The following is a 19,807-nucleotide window of genomic DNA, read 5'->3' as shown; positions in this document are numbered from 1 at the left end:
CTCTCCTCTCCCATCCTCTTCCATCCTCTCCAGTCTTCTCTTCTCCTCTCCCATCCTCTCTTCTCCTCTCCCATCCTCCCATCCTCTTCTCTCCCCTCCTATCTTCTCCTCTCTTCTCCTCTCTTCTCCTCTCTTCTCCTCTCCCATCCTTTCCTCTTGCCTTGTCCTCTTTCATATCCTTTCTTCCATTTGCAACCCTCCTCTCTTCTTACACTCTTCAGTAGCATCACTTTTTGTTTCACTGTTTCTCTCTCTGGTTGTGACTCTATAATAATCAAATTAATAATCATAAACACATGAATAAAACAGTATAAAAACACAAACTTACAACACAGTGAAGCATACAGATCAAGAAATAGAATCAGTGAAAGCCATTCTATACAGATACGTTTTGGTCTGATTTTTAAACTGTGAGATGCAGTCCAACTGACTGATCTGCCACGGCAGATCCGTGCTCCCTCTCCCTCTTTCACCACTCCACTCTCGTCTCCCCCCTCCCCCCTCTTCCTCAGAGATGGTGATCATATCAAGAGACTGAGAGACAGAGAGAAAGAGAGATAAATAGAGGATGATAGAGAGGCAGAGAAAGAGAGTGAGAGATTGAGAGAAAGAGAGAGACAGACAGAGAGATAGAGATGTTGGGGGTGGGGTCTTGTGATTCAACTAGGATGATATCAAGCTGCCAGCGCTTTAGTCTCCACTCATTGACTACAGCTGATCTACAGCTGATCTCCACCTCACCCCCATTTACTGAGCCCTGATTCACACTGCCACTTTATCGAGATGTACACAGACACACACATACACTCTCGCACACTCTCTTCGAGGACCTTGCTTGTTACTGTGTGTGTGGTACATCCCTTCATAGTCAGCAGGCTGTCTTTAAATGCAACTCCCATCGTGTGAAGTCATCAAGTCGATATCCTCTGTGTCGGAGTGAGTGTGGTCACCTGCTCTGACCCAGCCTGAAGGACGATCTCACCCACCTACCCCATCCACCCTGCCCAGACTGGCAGGGTGGATGGGGTACACACACACACACACACACACACACAGCCCTGTGTGTGTGTGTGTGTGTGTGTGGGAGACAGTGAAGGAGGACCAGAGGACCAAATACCACCATCCACTCAGCACATTACCTTAGCGCCATGCCAGAGAGAGAAAGAGAGAGAGACAGAAAGACACGTTCAGACAGATGGAGGAATGGAGGAGAGGGAGGAGAGGAGAGAAGAGAGATGGGATCCAGTAAGCACTTAAAGCCAAGCCTATTAGTGGTATGGGTGTTCTGGGTGAATGCCATGCACCATGGAGAAGGATGAGAAGAATATACTGCAGTGTTGGACAGACACTCATTCTCTCTCTCTGTCTCATTCTCTCTCTCTGTCTGTTTCTCTCTCTTTCTCTCTCTCTGTCTCATTCTCTCTCTCTGTCTCATTCTCTATCTCTCTCTCTGCTAGTCCAGGGCCATCTCTGTGTTGGTCATGTTAAGTATGTTGAGGAATATCAGGCCAATCAGAATGCTTCCCTGGAGTAAGGCCACACCCATTTACACATTAACTTAATAAAGTTACAAGCCTGACCAAGCTCTATGGCTGACTGTAACACTGTGATGTGTACAGACTGCAATTTAAACACAGCACACATTACACCCGCAATTAAATTCTGCATCATTCCTCTGTTTCATTGCTACATTTCCGGTGATTTGCCTGAGACCAGTAGGCCGTTTCGGTTCGTTCGGGCCTGCATGCAAATATGTCCAGCAAAAACAGGTTCCCTATCAATGAACTGTGAAACCCGTCATACACTTACAGAACCTTCTTGTCGTGACTTCCTTCCTCGCACTGTCCCTGATGTGCTGTAATTTAGGGATAATGAGTAAATATGGAGTTCGCTTGTTTGGCAAAATAATCGACTTAGGCTAGTCTCTGTAGTTCTACAGGTGCTTGGAGAGACAAGTGAGAGGGAGGCTGCACGCGCGCTCTGCAGCAACAGGATCGCTGCCTGTAGCACCCTTCCGTAGCCTACGTCATCATCTCATTTACCAACAAAACCATATTTGTCCAGCGGCTGTGTAGGATAACTCACCAGCGTACGCTTAGCCCTCCGCAAATATTCATCCATATCGGCACTCTGTATGTGCGCAGTGACGCTGTAACCGTCTCCGTGTGCAAGTTGACGACGCTGGTTCTGGTGTGTTCGCCGCGCCGATGCGCTACCGCGTCCCCCCGCTGCGCTCACTGCAGCACTGGCTCAGCTAGTGGTCCAGGCTCCCTGGGCTGCCCCGAGATGGAGTGGGTGTGACGGGAAAATATCCAGCGGGAGCGCGCTCAATGAATCCAACCGCGTACCCTTTGCTGGAGTCCCTCCCGCCAATGAGAAAAACGTCTCCGGTTGAAACGAGGCACCTCGTAACGGAAGAGCAGTCTGCCAAGAGGGACTGCGCCCTGTCGTGTCCGGCTCCAGAGAAGCAGAATGCAGCGCAGTAAACGTGTCGAAAGAACTGATGATAAGGCCTCACTGCGTGTGTGTGTGTGTGTGTGTGTGTGTGTGTGTGTGTGTGTGTGTGTGTGTGTGTGTGTGTGTGTGTGTGTGTGTGCGTGTGCGTGTGTGTGTGTGTGAGTGTGTGTGTGTGTATGTGGAATCGTGCACGCACGGGTTTGCGCGTGTGTGGCCTGGTTTCTCACGACTCTGCTTCGAAACGGATTGAATAGGCAATATTGTCCAAAAGAACATGCCATTCAGTCCAATCCGGGAAATTGAACAACAACAAAAATACAAATACTAACCGTTAGAAATGCGGTTTAAAATAGTTTTAAAGCTATATAGGATCTCAGTTTGAAATCAAATTTACACCTCACACAAACACACACACACATCTGGGAAATATGCCAGTTCTGAAACATTTTTAATATTTTTAAATGGACAGTGAATTTATCTGGGGTCATAAAATTAATCCTTTTGGTTTTGAAACAGAACTTTCTCAGGTGACATTGCCCTTGCCTTCTGTGGATGACCACGATAAAATTATGCTTAATTTTAATTATATCTAATCGCGATCTCACAAACAAGTGAAACCAAAGCTGCCAGACACACATCAGACTGGACTGTCCCTTCTTTCCTGGTTTGTGCTGCAAACACGTCCGAAACCCAACACGAACATGATCCAGGACAAGACCTGAGCATGAATCAGTATCATGCTGACACACACAGAAAGACAGGAAGGAAGAGAGAGAAGGAGAAATAGAAAGGGGACAAGTGAGATGGAGAGAGAGAAGGAGAGAGAGATAGAGGAGAGAGAGAGAGGAGGGAGGGTGGGAGTGAGATGGAGAGAGAAGGAAAGAGAGATAGAGTAGAGAGAGGAGGGAGGGAGAGAGAGATAGAAGAGAGAGAGGAGGGAGGGAGAGAGAGAGAGATGGAGAGATAGAGAGATGGAGAGATAGAGAGATGGAGAGCCAGAGATAGGCAGTCCATCAAGCACACCCAGCCCTACGACAGCCAGCATTCCCACCCACCTTCACCTCCACTATTCAACTAACTCTTACTCGTGGCTTCCTCCAGCTCCTGGACACCATTCCCCACTTCCCCAGCCTGGGTGTCCCTGCCAAGCCCTGCAAGGCCCCAGACCTCCAGACCTTCCTGACCTGTACCCCAGCATGACCTTCCTGACCTCTACCCCGGCATGACCTTCCTGACCTGTACCCCAGCATGACCATCCTGACCTGTACCCCAGCATGACCTTTCTGACCTGTACCCCAGCATGACCTTCCTGACCTGTACCCCAGCATGACCTTCCTGACCTCTACCCCGGCATGACCTTCCTGACCTGTACCCCAGCATGACCTTCCTGACCTGTACCCCAGCATGACCTTTCTGACCTGTACCCCAGCATGACCTTCCTGACCTGTACCCCAGCATGACCTTCCTGACCTGTACCCCAGCATGACCTTCCTGACCTGTACCCCAGCATGACCTTCCTGACCTGTACCCCAGCATGACCTTCCTGACCTGTACCCCAGCATGACCTTCCTGACCTGTACCCCAGCATGACCTTCCTGACCTGTACCCCAGCATGACCTTCCTGACCTGTACCCCAGCATGACCTTCCTGACCTGTACCCCAGCATGACCTTCCTGACCTGTACCCCAGCATGACCTTCCTGACCTGTACCCCAGCATGACCTTTCTGACCTGTACCCCAGCATGACCTTCCTGACCTGTACCCCAGCATGACCTTCCTGACCTGTACCCCAGCATGACCTTCCTGACCTGTACCCCAGCATGACCTTCCTGACCTGTACCCCAGCATGACCTTCCTGACCTGTACCCCAGCATGACCTTCCTGACCTGTACCCCAGCATGACCTTCCTGACCTGTACCCCAGCATGACCTTCCTGACCTGTACCCCAGCATGACCTTCCTGACCTGTACCCCAGCATGACCTTTCTGACCTCTACCCCAGCATGACCTTCCTGACCTGTACCCCAGCATGACCTTCCTGACCTGTACCCCAGCATAACCTTTCTGACCTGTACCCCAGCATGACCTTCCTGACCTGTACCCCAGCATGACCTTCCTGACCTGTACCCCAGCATGACCTTCCTGACCTGTACCCCAGCATGACCTTCCTGACCTGTACCCCAGCATGACCTTCCTGACCTGTACCCCAGCATGACCTTCCTGACCTGTACCCCAGCATGACCTTCCTGACCTGTACCCCAGCATGACCTTCCTGACCTGTACCCCAGCATGACCTTCCTGACCTGTACCCCAGCATGACCTTCCTGACCTGTACCCCAGCATGACCTTCCTGACCTCTACCCCGGCATGACCTTTCTGACCTCTTTCTGACCTGGTTGGTCATCTCTCGTTCTGAGAGAGAGAGTGAGAGAGCAAGAGAGAGCGAGAGAGAGAGTGAGAGAGAGAAAGAGCGAGTGTGAAATAGAGAGAAAATGAGCGAGCAAGAGTGAGAGAGAGAGTTAGAGAACGAGCCAGAGAGAATGTGAGAGAGAGCTTGCTGGTAGCTGTGTTGCCTGTGTAATTACTTTATTACTGCCAGCAAAGTTCAGTACAGTCAGCGACAACATTTCACCTCAGATGAGCTGACAGGTGCACAAACGTCAACCCATGGACAAGCGCATCAAACTGGAAAAGTGGGTCTGGGGGTTAAGTCTGGGTGGGGACTTATACAGACCCATCACTGATCAATGTTTTAGGCGCCATAGGAACCAAAATTGCAAGAAGCAACCCTGTAGTTTCAACAAGCCACACTATCACCCAGCAGTTCTGACTGTAGGTTTTAGGGTCGATAAAACTTAATCCAAGTTTTTAGTAACTTTAAAAGACAGTGCGAAGACCCTATAAGTCCTCCTTCCCTCCACTCCACCCCCGTCCACCCGCTGTTTTATGGGGAAATAGAGATATCACGGCGCATTAAGCGTCGCCAGTAAATCATTTCCTATTACTAACGGTAAAGTCTCGCGTCGTCTCTCCCAAAACGGCTCATTTTCATTGGAAACAATAGGCCTACTAATTGATTTAAATGGCTCGCTCCGCCGCGATGCGCCCGTGATGACTTCACGAGGGGTCTTTAACACTCCTATTATAATTGCCATTATCTCTTTTCAAATGGGAAACGGTGAGAGAATATCTTGCCCTGAGCTGAACAAATAATTATTAGACTATCGAAACAAACAGACGACCCCGTCCTCCGCCCCCCAACACACGCGCACACACCGCATCCCCTCAATACCCCTCGCGGCTTCTTCACCCCCTACCTTGTTTCGGCGGTGTGCAGAAGCTGTAATTTATGCAAAATTAATTGATATATCTTTTATAATTGATGTGCTGTAAAATTAATGAGTAATTTATGTAATTAGTCAATTAAGGATAATTCCGGCATATGTTCACTATGCCCAGAAGGTGCGCTTTACAACTAGTTATTTGTCCAGGAGTTGGATGCTGAGAAGAGTACCTAATTAATTTTGTTATGCATATGAGCACGGTGTCTACTTAACGGCCCCCTTTGAGAAAACAGATTTAATATTGATCTTTCCCGCGCGTGTAAAGCGGATGTGCTCACCCACGTTAGCCTCTGCGGGCCTCAGAGTTCCAACTCATTTTTCAGATCGCACGTATGACAAAAAAAAAACAATGCAGTCTTTATTTAGCCTATACTAAAATGTGTTTTTAAAAGCGCTCTCGTATGCAAAAGTACACACAAAGAGGTGCTTAACCGAGCCATTAAAATACTTTGCCAACGGCCGTTATAAAATATGCTCTCCTTCAGCACCGGTGACCCTTTAGGTGTCTTGAAGGACTTGGCGGGCGCAAGACAATGGGATAGATCTGTTGGCTAATTGACACCGTTTTGAATATTCATACCTAATATAACAAGCTCGCTTTTAATTACATTGTTGGACGTCTCTCCAAGGAAAGGTAAATCACGGAAGGCTTAATTATTGTAATGTATTCGGGGCCCGCCGGGGCACGCGAGTAGACGGGTGCCGTCAAGGGCCGAGCCGTGACACCTGGCCGTGAAAGAGCCTGAGCAGCTTTTGTTATTCCGTTAACCTGAACTCAGAGGAGGGAGGAAGTTTGTTTACATCCTTGTAAGATTCACAAGAGACTGTTTAGACAGACAGACAGCAGGTTGGCTGCCACGAGGCCGCTCTCTGCAATTAATCTCCAACAACATGGTGTGTGTGTGGCTGGTGAAAGGCTGAAAGTGTGTGTGTGTGTGTGTGTGTGTGAGACAGAGAGAGAGACACAGAGAGAGGAAACAGAGGAAGAGAGGGGAAGGGGGGAGAGAGAAGAAGAGAGAGAGAGAGAGAGAGAGAGGGGGGGGAGAGACATTCTGAAACTGCGGTCAAACTGAATGAAACCATTAAGCATTTTGTTTCAAACCATGAAAGTAACACCTTGAGTAATGCAGAGGATGCACTTAATTGCCCCATGATAAAAAGACAGCCAGACACAAATGCCGTAAAGATATATCTGGCGGGACAGAAAAAGAAATAATAATCAAAAAGTACCAAATCATTATTTAGCCTAATACACCCTAAAGTTTATAATAATCAGAGATCATAATTACCCTATTGTATTCATTAGATTTTTCAATGTAAATGAAAGTGGCATCACGGCACTAAAAACAACACAGACGGTGATTTGTGTGTGCTGCAATAATAAGCCATATATGTCGTTTATTTTTCACAATTTGCAAAAAATAATGTATGGACATCATTTTCTGAATAAACGTATAAAAATACATACATGTTTTACTCCATAAAACGTCAGCATTTCCCCATACTCCACATTTAAGCATTTCCGTTATCTCACTTTATAATGATAATTACAGATATTATCACTGTTATCATCATCATTATGAACAGGATGATTCCTCACCGAGGACCCGGCCAATCCCCCTCTTGGGGCACGCGCGTGGTGGTTCTTTGATTGCCACGGGCTGAAGGCGCGAGGATGAGCTCAAAACCGCCCGCCCTCCTTATACTCCCTGTTGTTATACTCGCCCCCCCCCCCCTCCTCTCCCTTATCCCCCCTCCCCTGATGTGTCCCTAAGTGCCTGGGTGCCATGTGATAATAAAGCGAGACCTGCAGGGACCTGCAGGGGTCTCTTCGCGCCTGCCAACAATACAAAAACGGTGCATGAGGGCCACGGAGGCACACACGGAGAGCGCTCGCCCTGACGCGAGGAAGCATCGTCAACTCCTCGCGCTACACAGTCAGAGACTGTCCTCTAACACCTCTTGGTTGCACCGGCAAAGGAATTTAAATAAACGGATAGTGTTCCTTTTTATGCCAAGATTGAAGTCGTATGCGCTTTGGAGTAATATGACAGAAAAAAACTCCAATATAAGTTTTCCAGATTGAGATTCATGCTCTACGTTTTTTGGGCAAGTGACTTATTAGGAAAAATTATTGTGTATTGCGTGTTTGCATTTCTGAATGCAGCTCCATAAATTGAAACAAGATTTAAGTCTACGGAAGTCATAGAACTTTGGAGGAGTTTCGAAAACTGCGTCTGACAGAGCGTCAAGGTCAGGGCAAGCAGAAATAAAGTTATAAAGAAATAATCAAATCATGCCTCGTCCGGGAAAGAACTCGTACAGCGACCAGAAACCTCCGTACTCCTACATTTCTCTGACGGCGATGGCTATCCAGAACTCCGTAGAGAAGATGCTCCCCCTAAGTGACATTTACAAGTTCATCATGGACCGCTTCCCGTACTACCGGGAGAACACGCAAAGATGGCAGAACTCCCTGCGCCACAACTTGTCGTTTAACGACTGCTTCATCAAGATCCCACGTCGACCGGACCAACCGGGTAAAGGCAGCTTCTGGGCCCTTCATCCGGACTGCGGGGACATGTTCGAGAATGGAAGTTTTCTCAGGAGGCGCAAGCGCTTCAAGCTTCTGCGCTCTGAGCACATGACCTGCAAGAGCTCCCCAATGATGCACTACTTTCACCACCAGGGCAAGCTGGGCACCGGGCATCACGAGCACCCGGTTGGCCCTGGGGCTGCTGTGGGGAGGCTCCCCCACTTCCAGAGTTACGGCAGCATCAACTGCGGCCAGCCAGGTGGGTTTAAGCATCCCTTCGCCATTGAGAACATCATAGGCCGGGACTGCAAGGGGGTGATGACTGGCGGACTGCCCATCACCTCGGTCATGCACCACTTGGGCTACCCGGTGCCCGCGCAGCTCAGCAGCGTGGTCAACTCCATGTGGCCACACGTCGGTATGCTGTCGGATTCCATGAGCGCCGTGCCCGTTTCCACCGAGTACGCGCCCTTTGGCGTGTCCATGAAGGGTCTGTATCATCACGCCACCGGACAGACCATGCCCGCCATGCCCGTTCCCATCAAACCCACACCGTCTATGGCTCCAATGCCCGGTCTGTCAGGCCTCTCGTCCGGCCCGGCGCAGCTCTGTTCTCCGCCGTCGATGCTGGAGAAAGGCGGCTCGGACCATCTGGAGGGCAAAGGCAACGCCATCCACCAGTCTCTCCTACTATCTTAGACGCGTAGGAAGATAGTGACATTTTCAATGAGCATAACAAAATGAAGCCGCTGAAACGATAATCATGTATAGTGTATGTATAATCATTTTCTAGACTTTGTTTTAACTGTAAAATGGAACTGGCCAGCACTTTTGTTTTAAACGCATTTCTGTAGATAATATCCCCCAATTTATTTGCACAATTTGAGAGAAAATCAGAAAGCATTACCACGCTGCGTGGCGAGATAATCAGACATAGCCTACCCAAAGACAGTTTTGATTAAGGATCACCAATCACGTAAAAATAAGTAAATGTCAAAAGATTTTGCAAATAGGTAATTTGTAAATAATACATTTGCTCAACTTTGTGGAGATTTTGTTTGATATTTATACAGAAGTTCATGTCAATTTAATGCACTATTATCATCCAATTGTAGATTTAAAAGTAGCCCACAGCATCGTAGTGTGGGCTATATGTGAAAAATGCTATGCTGTAAAATAATTGACCTTAACAGATTTATAAAGAACCTATAAATAATGTTACTTCATGTGTCTGGGTTTTTCATTTACGGTAAATCGTTTGAATCATCTGAATGCTGCAGTATAGCCCGGTCATGTGAAGGCATGCTGCACGTTAATTTCATTTAAAGGCTGAAATGCATCTGTGTATTTTTTCTTGTCACACTACACACAAAAAGGGAGATATGTCATTCGTTTGCTATTAATCAACAATCATTTGTCGTAATAAATTAGAATTTAATGTAGCCTACCCATGGAGGAGTGTGTACATGGGAGTGCGCGTGTGTGTGAACGAGAGTTAGAGCGTGACAGCGAGACAGACACACCTGTTGCTCTGCCAGAAAATCAAATGATATGCTATCTGTTGAAGAAAAAAAATGATCATCCATTTAATCTTGAAAATGAACAACTGACAGGCTGCATAAGGATGTGATAGCAGTCCTCTTGGTCTAATGACGAACCTTCGGGTTTGGTAGTTCAATGAGGCACGATCCCGCTCAGCTGTTCTGGGGATGAACGTTACCCAGAGGGTGTGTGTGTGTGTGTGTGTGTGTGTGTGTAACAAAGATGGATAGGCGAGGGGATATTGATCTCCATAACTTCAAAAGAGGGCACTGGAAGACGATAAGTTTTCTTTTGTCTCTCTCTCTCTTTAATCCCCGTCTTTGAAGTCAGGTGAACGGGGGAGGGGAGGGGGAGTCCGTACTCCCCGCTCACAGTGACTTATGCTCGGCCTTCCTACCTGCTTAGCATCCCAAAGGCTTCCATAGCCCCGGCCATTGTTACACCAGCGTCTGAACAAATAATTGAGATGCACAAGTGGCGGAGAGACGCGCGAGCTTGACTTGAAACCTGCTTGGGTCATTATCAGCGCGTGCGGGCTCTCCTCTTTCTATCTGTTCTCTGTGTATCTCCTCCAATCATCTCTCGTTTTTTTTATTACTCACACGGTCTCTTTTATTTATTTGACTCTCCCTATCATCACATCCTCATTGTTTGCGGTTTCCTTTTTTCCCTCCAGACCAGCGTCACATTTCCCGCAAATAATTTCCCCTCTTCTCTTTCACTATAATACAATGAAACACACACACACACACAAAGTGACGTGCACACACACACACACACACACACACATCTACACGCATCCCCAACCCCGCCACACAAATACACACACACAAACATAGCGCCTGCACACACACATCCACCCCCCCCCCCCTCCACACACACACACACACACACACACTCTCCAGGAAGTCTTTAATCTATATTAGGAGTGGTGGTTTTAATTCTCTGTTCTGGCTCCTGTGGAACGACCCTTCCTGTGTAACTGTATAATTAAACATCTCTAATTAACAGACAATAAGAGCTGTAATAATGGATCAATTAGCCTCCCTGATCCTCTGACTCCAAATCTGCCAAACCTGCCTCTGGAATCCTAATAGCACATGAGGACATCTTAATTAACCCACGTGTGTGTGTGTGTGTTTGGCGTGTGTGTTGGTGTGCATGTTATAGGTTAGTAGGTAAAGATAAATTAACCTTCACATCTCATTAGAAAGACTAGAGCTAGGGATTTTACAAATAGCCATAGAGTGCTCACACTGCTAGGATGAATATAACAGCAAGGAGGAAGCATTGGGTTATTAAAAAAGAACATATAACACACACATCTTCACAAAGCCACGTGCAGGCCTTGCGGTCAACCCAGTCTCAACATGGCTGAAAGTGAGAGGACACTACTTGGTTGACGCAAGGCAAACACATCATTATTTCTCATCAAAACAGTTAGCTTTAACCAAACCGTGCCGCATGAATATGAAATAACTCTCCGTCCATGGAAATGTCTTTAATGTGAGTAATAAGAGTGTTAGGACGAATAAATTAAGAGGTCAGAGGGCGTGTGGGCGTGACCCTCGGAAGCACATGCTCCTGCTCCGGAATCGGAGATGACACATTAACCGTAATTACCCATACTGCACCAGGGCGGGGTGGCAGATCATATATGCGTTTTTTTTAATGACCAACAAGAGCAGGACATTGTAATGAGTAGCTTAATTCATTAATGGTCTCGTTCAATCGTTTGCACACACACACACACACACACTGTGCAGCATCACACTGTCTCTATCCGTTTTTCTCTCTTTTTCTCTCTCTCTCTGTCTCTCTTTCACTCACGCACACACGCACACACGCACACACGCACACACAGTGGCCAGACCAAAAAAATGATCTCTAAAACAAATCACTGAATTGAGTATATCATGACTGCAGTAACTAAGAAAACTGTAGTAATTGGTCAAACCTATAATTGCAAAGATAAATTCATTCTTCATCTTAGAAACCCTTCAGGAGAGAGAAGGGATGAGGCTTCGGGTAGGAAACACCTCCAAGGAAGTGGAGGAGAAGAGAGGAGGATAAGAGAGGAAGGAGGAGAAAGAGGAAGAGGAGAAGAGAGGAAGGAGGAGAGAGGAATAGGAGAGAGAGGAAGAGGAGAGAGGAAGAGGAGAAGAGAGGAAGAGGTGAGAGGAAGGAGGAGAGAGAGGAAGGAGAGAGAGGAAGAGGAGAGAGAGGAAAAGGAGAGAGAGGAAGGAGGAGAGAGGAAGAGGAGAAGAGAGGAAGGAGGAGAGAGGAATAGGAGAGAGAGGAAAGAGGAGAGAGGAAGAGGAGAAGAGAGGAAGGAGGAGAGAGGAAGAGGAGAAGAGAGGAAGGAGGAGAGAGGAATAGGAGAGAGAGGAAGGAGGAGAGAGGAAGAGGAGAAGAGAGGAAGGAGGAGAAGAGAGGAAGAGGAGAGAGAGGAAGAGGAGAGAGGAAGAGGAGAAGAGAGGAAGAGGAGAGAGGAAGGAGGAGAGAGAGGAAGAGGAGAGAGGAAGAGGAGAGAGAGGAAGGAGGAGAGAGGAAGAGGAGAGAGAGGAAGAGGAGAGAGAGGAAGAGGAGAGAGAGGAAGAGGAGAAGAGAGGAAGGAGGAGAGAGGAAGAGGAGAAGAGAGGAAGGAAGGGAGGACAGGAGGACACAAGACAGAGATGGCACAGGAGAGGAGGAGAGGAGAGGAGAAGAGAGGAGAGAGAGAGAGAGATCTCGGCAGCGTCACCTTTCCCCTCGCTTCCCACTAATGAAATTATAATATTCCTAAGAGGCTTTCATCTCCAGCCAGACACACCTGACGTTTGACGTTTGACCTCCTGGAGAGGCATGACCTAACGTAGAGAGACGACATCTCAGAACCCATCTAATTACTTTGTCATTACACGTTATACACTAACGGATCACCTTGTAACCAGTTGGGTTTCAATAGGGGAGCACCTGTTGCCAACACACTGTACAGTAATCCGGACAACCGGACAAGTGACAAACTGTAGGATTCCCCATTCCTTTAGTCATATCATCATAAACATTGATCATGACCCTATAGCAGTACAGCCAAGTTAATGATTATGCTTTCACTTCGGTTCAGTCATCACCATCTACCAACTGTCTGACCCATCACACCAACCAAACTCCTATACCAGACTACTCTGGATTGTCAGAGAGATTATAATAATAAAGTATTCATTGAGCAGATGCTTTCATCCGGAAACTCTTGGTCTGGTCTCAGGGTCAGCTCCAATGGGGGGCCATATACATCGTAGCTATAAGAGGTTCTACGAGAGAGTTTAATATAAAACACCACCGTGTGGAAACCAAATGCCCTCCCATCCGATTAGTTCCGGAGCCGAGCCTGTCTGTAGTCAAGCGCTCCACCCCTGAGCTATCAACATCCCAAGGCTAGCTGTCTCCAGAGTGCTCCGGCTGAACTTGTGATTCACAGCAAGCGCACATCTGCTGATACTCAGAGGCAATGGCTGCTGCTCAGTGTCTCTATGCCCGCCCTGTGTGGCTGGTAGGCGGGTCGCTAGCGTGTCGGCCACCCCTGCCACAGGCCAATGAAAAGCCCATCTGGAGGACGTAAACGTTGCCGTGCCGACAGAGAGAAGCTGTCTGTGGAGCGGAGCTAAACGACAGGTCAGCTGAAGAGACCAGGAGAGAACTATAACTCTCTCTCCGCTGCCTCCACCTCTCTCTCTCTCTCCTGCCTCCACCTCTCTCTCTGCTGCCTCCACCCTTCTCTCTCTCTACTGCCTCCATCTCTCTCTCTACTGCCTCCGCCTCTCTCTGCTGCCTCCACCTCTCTCTCTGCTGCCTCCACCTCTTTGCCTCCACCACTCTCTCTACTGACTTTACCTCTCTCTACTGCCTCCACCTCTCTCTGCTGCCTCCACCTCTCTCTCTTTTTCTCTGCTGCCTCCACCTCTCTCTCTCTCTCTGCTGCCTCCACCCCTCTCTGTCTCTCTGCTGCCTCCACCCCTCTCTGTCTCTCTGCTGCCTCCACCTCTCTCTCTCTCTCTCTCTCTCTTTTTCTCTCTACCATCGCCTCACTTTTCTCTCTCTCTCTGCGGCACGTGTCTATCGCCTATGTCTCTCTCTCTCCCTCACTCCGACCCCCTTTCTTCATCTCCTTTCTCCTCTCTCTCTCCGACCATAAATCCTCCCCTCCCCCCCTCCCTCCCTCCCTCTTTCCATCCCTCTTCCTTTACCTTCACAATTCTCTTCCCCCCCTCGTATTCTCTCATTCCCTCCCCTCTCCCCCCATCCTCTCACTCCCTCCTCCACAGATTAACTCCAAACTGAAGTGATCGTCTCCAGTCGTCCTTTCACAGAAACAAGGTTCTTTGACGCCGCCCACCATCTCCCAACCGTCTGTGCCCCTTTAATGGACCAAATCATTCCACGTTATTAGACTTTATTGCGCTTTATTATGGATTGAATTAGGGTCAGGGTGGCCTCTCATCTTGGACACCAGCCCACGTTTGTCTCTCCTTTAGTTCTTTTCGTAACTTTCTATCACAAAGTGGAAATCTAACTGGGTAAATTTTTTCTTTGTTGAGAGGATGAAGTTTAAACCTCTGACCTAGACCTGAACTCTTCATTTAGACAAAGGGATGAGTTACTACACACACTTGAAGCTCGCATCCATCACACCAGCCCTGAGGGGACGTGTGTGTCTGTGTGTGTGTGTGTGTGCCTGTAAAGTCTGTTTGCTAAATGTAATGCAACTGAAGCCTGACATCCCTTTTCAAGGTCTTAACATTTACATTACATTTAGTCATTTAGCAGACGCTCTTATCCAGAGCGACTTACAGTAAGTACAGGGACATTCCCCCCGAGGCAAGTAGAGTTAAGAGCCTTGCCCAAGGACACAGCGTCATTTTGCACGGCCGGGAATCGAACTGGCAAGGGAAGGAGACGGAGGGAGGGGAGAAAAGTGGGAGGAGAGGGGAGAGAGAGGAGAGGGTACGGGAGGAGGGAGAGGAGAAATTGGGAGGAGAGGGGGGAGAGAGGAGAGGGTACGGGAGGAGGGAGAGGAGAAAGGGGGAGGAGAGGGGAGGGGAGGAAAGAGGAGAAGGAGGAGAGGGTAAGGGAGGAGGGGGAGGTGAAAGGAGGGGAGGAGGGAAGAGATTTGGCTACCTCTGTCTGTTCTCTTGTTAGCGTTAATTGAGACGGTGACAGAGGTCCAGCGAGAAGGTCCTCCTGCGACGGCCTGAACATTTATCTCTCTGTTAGAAGAAGCACTCTGGGTTTTTATTGGCCTAATAAAGTCCATCTTAACTCCCACAAAAAGTCACCTGACCCTTGAGCTCCGCGGCCCCCTCTCTCCCCCTCCCCTCCCCTCTCTCCCCTCTGCATATTCATCACCTGACACGGGCACGTTGTTTCCCGGGATCAGCTAATTGCTGTTGTCTTAAATTAGGCAAACATGCTACGAGACTACGCAGAGGGAGCATACAGACAAGACACAGTGTGTGTGTGTCAGTGTGTGTGTGTCAGTGTGTGTTAGTGTGTGTGTATGTCAGTGTGTGGGTGTGTTAGAGTGTGCGTGTTTGTTTGTGTGTGTGTCAGTGTGTGTGTGTGTGTGTGTGTGTGTGTGTGTCAGTGTGTGTGTCAGTGTGTGTGTGTCAGTGTGTGAGAAAGAAAGAGGGAGACAGAAAGAGAGACAGAGTAAGGAAGAGAGACTGATGCCGCTGCAGTATTAGATTAACCAACTGCTGCAATTCTCATCTATGATCCAAATCTATAAACTATTAACTAATTATTAGTGAGGCAGTAACAGATGAGAGTATATACCGGTACCTGATCATCTGAAAATCATTTTGATTGAGTGTGATACTAAACACACGGCATAGAAAACGAGACTGAACACACACACAGCTCGTTCCTGGCCTCTAGTGGTCCTTTGGAGAACATGACCGTGGTGGGACTAGAGCGGTTTTCTTTAAGCTCACGGGGGGGGGGGGGGGGGGGGGGGGGGCAATTCAACAGTCAGGGGGGTGATGACATCATACAGCGAGCTGGCATTCTGCATTTTTGTTTCTGCTGCAGTTGAAGAACGTTGAAGCCTTGTGGAATGTTCCAGAACTCTAGTTAATGTTTTATGCGACACACAGGTAAGACGGAGTATCGATAGGCACAAAAAGAAGAAAAAAAGGATGTTTTTTCAATTTATAATCTACTGTTCTCTGCCAGGATCACTGAATTGGAAGGTTCATGTGACTGTGTCCCAATGGGTGAGGTGTGAGTGTGTGTGTTATGGCTGGCCATATCTTACCCAACAGGGACCGTTTACCGAAACGCAGATATGCCATTTGCACAAGGCGAGAGCCAAGCTTTATTAAATGCAACCATAAATATAGCACATTTATATGTCCTCTGCGTATTTATCAATAATATTCCTATCACAGTGTGTGAGAGTGTGTGTGTGTGTGTGTGAGAGTGTGTGTGAGAGTGTGTATGTGTGTGTTTGGGGAGGAGGGGGGTGGGGGAGGAAAGCTGCTCCCTGAGAGGATGTGGGGGCAGTTGGCCAGTGACGCACAGTGACATTAGACTTTAAAAGACCCTCACAGTTTGCCCTTCACCCGTTTAGAAACAAACTGCTTTCACTCTCTCACACACACGCACGCTCCAGAGACCAGCCACACCGGTTTTTACACACCACGTAAAACACACCCGACAGGTGCTACCGGGGAATTTCACGGATCTGTTTCAGAGCTAGACATCCACTCTGCTGGCTGTGATGGTAGCCTTGGACTACATGTACCGATGTAGGAGTCTTCTTCAGTCACCACGGGTAAGAGTTCATGGGCATTAGGGAGCAGTTAGGGAATCGGGCTATTCATCAGAAGGTTGCCGGCTTGATTCTGGCCGTGCAAATTGATGTTGTGTCCCTACTTGCCTCGGGGGAATGTCCCTGTACTTACTGTAAGTCGCTCTGGATAAGAGCGTCTGGGAAATGACTAAATGTAAATGAATTGTTGCTGAGAGGAATCACTGTTGTGAGGACGCCTGATCCAAGGCTTACTAATCGGCCTGTGTTCCTTTTTACAGCGGGACATTTCCAGGACCCCAGAACTGTGGTAAGATACAACTTGACAGTCGTTGTTGGGATACACAAGGTAGCCCACAAAGTCCATAATCACCCGAGAGCCAGAGAACCTTAGAACTGGAGAACCTTAGAACCGGAGAACCTTAGATCCGGATCATGTGGCTGGTGGGGAGGATCAGGGAGGGCTTGGAGAACATTCCCCAGGAGCTGGGACGCTATGTGGACAAGAGCAAGGACGACATCTCAGCCAAGACCAGCCTCTCCAACAAGCTACACAGCAACATCCTGACGCCAGGCAACATCCCCGAGTTCTGCTTGCCCCCTCGTCTGACCAGGAGCCCCCTGCTGGCCAGCCAGAGAACTGCAGCCCTGCCACGCAGCCCCAGGATCAGCCTCGAACCCTCTGGATCCCCGCATCGGACCCCACAGAGAGAAAACGCCCGGGTAGGAAGCGGTACGGAAGCCCAGAAGGGTCAAAAGCCCCCGCCATTCTCCGCTGAGGGATACGGCCTCGCGGGGATGCACGAGAGTGCGAACACCAGACGCAAAGAGTCCCTGTTCCACTCCAGCCATCCTGTCCTCACTCTGGACAGATCCCTGCCTCTGCCCCTACCCAAAACCACCACCAGGGCAGCGCCAGAGAGATACTTCCCCAAAACAAACATCCAATCCGGGCTGACAAACTCCTTCAAGAGCCTATCAAAGACGGGCAGCACCGAGAGCGACACCCCCTCGTCTGACGACTCCACCCCCCTCGGCTCCCCCCTCCTCACGCAGTCTTGCTCCAGCCCCGCCCTCACCCTCGTGCTGGAGGGCGTCGAGGAGGGAGACCCCCTCCTCCAGCCAGGCCACTGCATGGGGGTTCCTCCACAAGGGAGCCCTCTGTCATGCTTATTTTTTACCCCCAGACAGAACAGGAGGAGGAGGGGAGTCTCACCCCAGCCGTTCCCCCACGCCCACCATCCAATCCCCAACCTCGGCTCTCTGGCCCCGCCCCTCCTCTTCCCATTGGACATCCTCCATTGCCAGGAGCGTCCGCGGCGGGAGCGCGTCCTCCCATTAACGGGGCGTGGCGGGGTCCGCCTCTCCGCCGAGCGCACCCCCTCCCCGGTGGACCCCTCACTGTCCACGGTGCGCGTGCGTGTCGTCTCCGTGGAGGGCCTGAGGGTCGACGGCGACCTGCGACCTTTGAACTGCTGCCTGAGCTTGAGCCTTACCCCCGGGAAGCTGCAGAGGCAGGAGAGCGCCGTCATCAAGAACTGCCGACGCCCCGTGTTCAACGAGGACTTCTTCTTCACGGACCTGAGCCCAGACCACTTGCTGGGGCTTGAGCTCAGGGTGAAGGTGCTGGAAAAGGCCGGCCACTCCGCCCTGAGGAAGGGGGCAGTGCTGGGGGTCACCACGGAATCCCTGGCACAGCTGCTGCCCTTTGATTAAGAACTGCCTAAGGAACCAGATACGCCCCAGAGACCAGTTTTAACTGCCCCTTAGTGGTCCTGTGGCCTGTTTCTTCCCCTTCAACTGCTATTGGGCCTGTTATGTGTAACTTCTTGGTTGTGTGGATGTTATAGCTTGCTATTGTCGTTTTACTTAATTTGTCGCTTAAAGCTGCAGTTGGTAATGGTAAAAAGAATGTTGAATGTGAAAAAACAGTGCCACCAATTATTGTCTGAATTTAAACGCTTTTGATTGACAGTGGTTTCCCAAAACAAGCCAATGATGAAAGTTGGAATTGGTTGGAACAGGATGTTTATAGGGGACAAACGATTTTTTTCTGTTAAAAATTAAACGTTAAGTATTGTACCTTTAACACCATGGTCAGCTGATCTGCATCCCCATAACCTAGTCTAGAACAAAAACATTGCTGCTACATTATTACTGACACTAGTCAAAGCAGCATCATGGGGAGATTTGCATTGAGAACCTACTTCTACTGTTGTGATTTACTTATAAGCAATAAAATTGTTTAAGTATGCTAGTGGTCAACCTCGGTTTTTTCTACTAGAAAATGTTAACACCACGTGGTTTGCCGTCACGGGCTTAGTTCTCCGATAAGAACTAAGACTCCGCCCATCACGAATACTCTGGTTTACTAATCGAGGTCGCATAATTTAGAACTACACCCCCACGTCCTCAGACCAGCGAGTCAGTCGAAAGTGAACGTAAACATGGTGACTGAGAGGTGAACGCCACGGCAACATGGTCTTCGAAAGCGTGGTTGTTGATGTCCTGAATAGGTTTCTAGGGGACTACGTTGTAAACCTCGATAGCTCACAACTCAAGCTCGGCATATGGGGAGGTAATACGCTTGTTTTTGACGGAGGTTGACTTGCCAGCTAACCAGCTTGTTGTATCTGAGATATGCATCATGTTGCTGCTGTAGCCAGAATGCTAGCACTAACTAATGTCGTGCATTGCCACTGTAGAATCAGCCGTCAGTGTCAATAATTTGTATATTGCCTTCATATAATAATTAGCAGCTAGACAACGTTGCACACGTAGCTAACCTAGCTAGCTACTGTAGCTGTAGTATTAACGTAAACTAGCTAGTCTAGCAGTAGCAAAGTGATTTACAACCATGGTGATTTAATATAATACTACAGACTAAAGCTGACGTTCAGGTCTCGGGAACTCAAGTGACCACACCCGGTGGAGTTCCTTGTCCCATGGCGAAGTCCCGGTTAGCTTGTCAGCTAGATGTCATTTTGAGGTACCTTAGCTCAACCTTGTCCTAGTTGCCAAAACAGTAAGGATTAGAAAGCTAACATTTTGCCTTTCTTTCTCTCCTCCACACTTTTTTCTCTCCCTCCCTCTATCTCCCCACCTTATCTTCCTGTTATGTAAGAACATGTCAAAACTT

General features: G+C 48.8%; 4 protein-coding genes across 7 annotated transcripts in view; 3 read left to right on the top strand and 1 right to left on the bottom strand.

Annotated features, from left to right (window-relative positions):
* The window catches only part of LOC134015127 (uncharacterized), a 28,678-nt gene extending 26,186 nt beyond the window's left edge, over positions 1-2,492 (bottom strand). For all 4 annotated transcript variants that reach the window (XM_062454472.1, XM_062454474.1, XM_062454475.1 and 1 more), the window contains exon 1: positions 2,086-2,492. In XM_062454472.1, coding sequence (XP_062310456.1) covers positions 2,086-2,121 — 36 coding nt within the window. In that variant the 5' untranslated portion in view covers positions 2,122-2,492. The remainder of the gene's footprint in view (positions 1-2,085) is intronic.
* Positions 2,493-7,799: 5,307 nt separating this feature from the next.
* foxb2 (forkhead box B2) lies at positions 7,800-9,035 on the top strand. Its single transcript, XM_062454655.1, has one exon. It carries the CDS (start codon positions 8,097-8,099, stop codon positions 9,033-9,035), a length of 939 nt encoding a protein of 312 aa, XP_062310639.1. The 5' UTR covers positions 7,800-8,096.
* A 7,469-nt stretch (positions 9,036-16,504) lies between these two features.
* LOC134015198 (C2 calcium-dependent domain-containing protein 4C) lies at positions 16,505-18,911 on the top strand. Its single transcript, XM_062454574.1, has 2 exons — positions 16,505-16,692; positions 16,950-18,911. The coding sequence occupies exon 2, from the start codon at positions 17,104-17,106 to the stop codon at positions 18,382-18,384; it is 1,281 nt and encodes a 426-aa protein (XP_062310558.1). The 5' UTR covers positions 16,505-16,692; positions 16,950-17,103; the 3' UTR covers positions 18,385-18,911.
* A 138-nt stretch (positions 18,912-19,049) lies between these two features.
* vps13a (vacuolar protein sorting 13 homolog A) overlaps positions 19,050-19,807 on the top strand; it is a 32,777-nt gene continuing 32,019 nt past the window's right edge. The window contains 1 exon segment of the mRNA XM_062454057.1: positions 19,050-19,246. Coding sequence (XP_062310041.1) covers positions 19,147-19,246 — 100 coding nt within the window. The 5' untranslated portion in view covers positions 19,050-19,146.

Source organism: Osmerus eperlanus, chromosome 28 (assembly GCF_963692335.1).
Source record: "Osmerus eperlanus chromosome 28, fOsmEpe2.1, whole genome shotgun sequence".
NCBI classification, from domain to species: Eukaryota; Metazoa; Chordata; class Actinopteri; order Osmeriformes; family Osmeridae; genus Osmerus; species Osmerus eperlanus.
Note: the sequence above shows the minus strand (reverse complement) of the source record. Positions and strands in the feature narration are given on the sequence as shown.

Excerpts from the sequence above, each read along its gene's own strand:
- foxb2 (XM_062454655.1), top strand. The coding sequence starts at position 8,097 with ATGCCTCGTCCGGGAAAGAACTCGTACAGCGACCAGAAACCTCCGTAC.
- LOC134015198 (XM_062454574.1), top strand. The coding sequence starts at position 17,104 with ATGTGGCTGGTGGGGAGGATCAGGGAGGGCTTGGAGAACATTCCCCAG.